Below are 2,754 nucleotides of genomic sequence, written 5' to 3'. Positions count from 1 at the left end.
CATCATGTCTTTGGATGAATGGACTAAAAAATAGATGTAAAACAAAAAGAAGAATTCTCGTTTCCTTCTCGCCTGGTGTTTGTTCTGCCTTTGGACTCTACCTCGCAGACTCCCCCCCCCCCCCCCCCCCCCCCCCCCGTCTCCCCCGTGATGTTCAGTCTCGTCTTGTTCCGTGTCTTCTTCGTCCAGTGTTGTTGTTGCAGTAGTTCCTCCTCCTCCTCCTCCTCCTCCTCCTCCTCCTCCTCCTCCTCCTCCTCCTCCTCCTCCTCCTCCTCCTCCTCCTCCTCCTCCTCCTCCTCCTCCTCCTCCTCCTCCTCCTCCTCTTCGTCCCAGTTCAGCAGCCCAGTGTGAATCTTTTCAAACATCTCTTCTTCACCTCTGCTGCTGATATCGTCGTGGTGTGTGTGACCCAGAGTGTTGGACTGTGACGTCTTCATTTACGTTCGACATTGTTAACTCTCCTCATTGGCTGTGCAAAATCACTAACTTGTGTTCATCAAAAAGCGACTAACCAGAAGAAGAAACCAGTTCCTGCTGTGTGTTATGAACTAACTAACCGGTGTATCGTAGGGTCAAATCAGTGTTAACAATATTTACACAGAAAGAGAGATGGAGACAAACGGAACTGTGAAAAGAGCGGGAGACCGGAAGTGAGGCGGGAGAAGATCAGAAAGAAACAGCAATAAAGAGACAGATACAGACGGACTCGGCTCTGTGTCCGTGTCCGTGTGTGTGTCCGTGTGTGTGTGTGTGTGACTCTTTCCACTGAAACAATAAAGATGTAAAAACATGCACATTGATAACAATAATCATAAAATACAGCAAAGGTTCAAAGAGCGATGTTTGTTTAATAGTTACAGATTAATGAAGCCGTTAACTGAAGTTCTTATCAGTCAGTGAACGCACCACAGGTTGGGTCGTGACAGACTCCCACCACACCGGTCGGTGACCTGGCCAATCAGCGTGCTCTATGACATCCACGCGCTGCACGAGCCGGCCCGCCCGGGTGATGTGGGAGCCTCTCCGGAGTCCCAGGATTCTGAGGTTTTCTCAACGTTGGTAACGTGGTTACCATGGTGATGCAGAGGAACTGAACCAAAAGACCCGTGTTTCACCCCGGAACTTAATGGCGACGTTACAACCAGTTGCGTTAGCATTTAGCCGAACGCGGTGAACGGATGGTGCGGTGGAGGAACGTCCGGTTCTGGTACTGTTGTCTGGTATTGTTGTCTAGTACTGTTGACTGACTGAACACACGTTCACAGGATGTTCTACAATCACTCGTCTTTATTGTACTGTAGTGTTGCTAACCGGAAGTCAACCATTCATCCTTCTGTCAGTCCTGCTGAGAATTCATGTTGCTCTTCACGTTTTCATAAATTCTCCTTCGTCTGGAAATGACTTCTTGTCTAAGAGTTTATGTGTGAGGTTGTTGTTATGATTCTATAATAATGTTTTTTAAAATATTTTTAATTATTATTATTATTATTATTAAGAGAACAAAATGAATGTTTCACCTGGATCAGCCAATGGTAGGACAGAGATTGAAAGTGTGGTCTTGTTCTGAATGTTCTAAAACCCTGTTCAACAGTCACACTTCCTGCGGTGACAACAACCACTACTACAGGAACACACTGATGGGGTCATGACCTCATGTCACTCACTGTTCGCCTAGTGGTCACCTGTATTTTTTATATTGGTGTCTATAGTATATTTTCATTTCATCGTTGACCCCTGATCGCCTGCTGCCCTGTCACATGAGCAATAACTACATAGCTAGGCCCCCCCCCCCCCCGCACACACACACACACACACACACTCCACTGTATGGAGGGAGCTGGTGATGTGTGCTACCCGTTTCCTTAGACCATATCATAAATTCATAAATGACCATTGCCACAGCAACAACTTCCTGTGTTTCCATGGCAACACGCAACATCTCCAAGTGTGTAATTCCCCCCAAGTGAAGGGTGGGTGGGGGTGGAACAGCCAGCGGTCTGAGGTAAGAGGAGTAGAGGAGGAATGGCGAGAGCCACTCTGACCCCTGGTGGTTACATCTGAGTGCTGCAGGAAACGTCCTTGAACGAAAGAAGCACATTTAGAGAGTTAAACAGTACTCAGTACTGAGCGGTGGGTGAAGACGAGGGACGTGACCCCCAGGTGACCCACCACTGTAGAACAGTCCGACTGCTGCTCCTTCTTCTTCTTCAGGATATGGAGCACAGCATCATGAACTGTGACAAACACCCGGCTCTTAGGGATGGACTCTGAGAAGAAGGCTGCCGTTTCCAGCTGCTCCAGGACACAGGCTGAGGGACAGAGGGGGAGGACACGAGTCAGGCGTGGAGACGGGAGACAGACGGTGAAGACTGCCATCCTTCATACACCTCTAATCAGAAGATTTGACTCTGCTTCAAGGACATATTTGGTCTGTTGTCTGTTGTCTCACCTTGACAGGCAGCCAGATAAACGTCCACGTTGACCTCCCCGAAGTCCCTGAAGATCTGTGGGACACAGAACGTTCCAGAGAGGAGACGTGACACAGATAATAAAGACAGAAGTGACACACAAAAACAAAATGAATTCAACGTTAAATAAAGTCGTTCTGACGTAAATACTTTTCCAACTACTACAATCACGCGTACAAGTACTTTGGGGCATTTTGTTCATGTGTTTAATTCCCCCCTCCCTGGAAGCTGCCCCCCCCCCCCCCCCCCCCCCCCCACACCCCACCCCCCCACCCCCCCATACATC

General features: G+C 48.5%; 2 protein-coding genes across 4 annotated transcripts in view; one reads left to right on the top strand and one right to left on the bottom strand.

Annotated features, from left to right (window-relative positions):
• The window catches only part of LOC103385543 (sodium- and chloride-dependent creatine transporter 1), a 14,752-nt gene extending 13,103 nt beyond the window's left edge, over window positions 1–1,649 (top strand). The window contains exons 16-17 of the mRNA XM_008319473.3: window positions 912–1,055; window positions 1,592–1,649. Coding sequence (XP_008317695.1) covers window positions 912–1,055; window positions 1,592–1,649 — 202 coding nt within the window. The remainder of the gene's footprint in view (window positions 1–911; window positions 1,056–1,591) is intronic.
• Window positions 1,496–2,754, bottom strand: part of LOC103385542 (solute carrier family 26 member 6-like) — a 7,781-nt gene continuing 6,522 nt past the window's right edge. For 2 of the 3 annotated variants that reach the window (XM_017035967.2, XM_017035968.2), the window contains exons 16-18: window positions 2,450–2,504; window positions 2,170–2,309; window positions 1,496–2,078 (exon numbers count right to left, since the gene is read on the bottom strand). In XM_017035967.2, coding sequence (XP_016891456.2) covers window positions 2,052–2,078; window positions 2,170–2,309; window positions 2,450–2,504 — 222 coding nt within the window. In that variant the 3' untranslated portion in view covers window positions 1,496–2,051. Of the gene's footprint in view, window positions 2,079–2,169; window positions 2,310–2,449; window positions 2,505–2,754 lie in introns of those variants that run through there. The other variant, XM_025059072.1, reaches the window with a different exon arrangement.

Source organism: Cynoglossus semilaevis, chromosome 10, assembly GCF_000523025.1.
Source record: "Cynoglossus semilaevis isolate Cse_v1.0 chromosome 10, Cse_v1.0, whole genome shotgun sequence".
Lineage (NCBI taxonomy): Eukaryota > Metazoa > Chordata > Actinopteri > Pleuronectiformes > Cynoglossidae > Cynoglossus > Cynoglossus semilaevis.
Note: the sequence above shows the minus strand (reverse complement) of the source record. Positions and strands in the feature narration are given on the sequence as shown.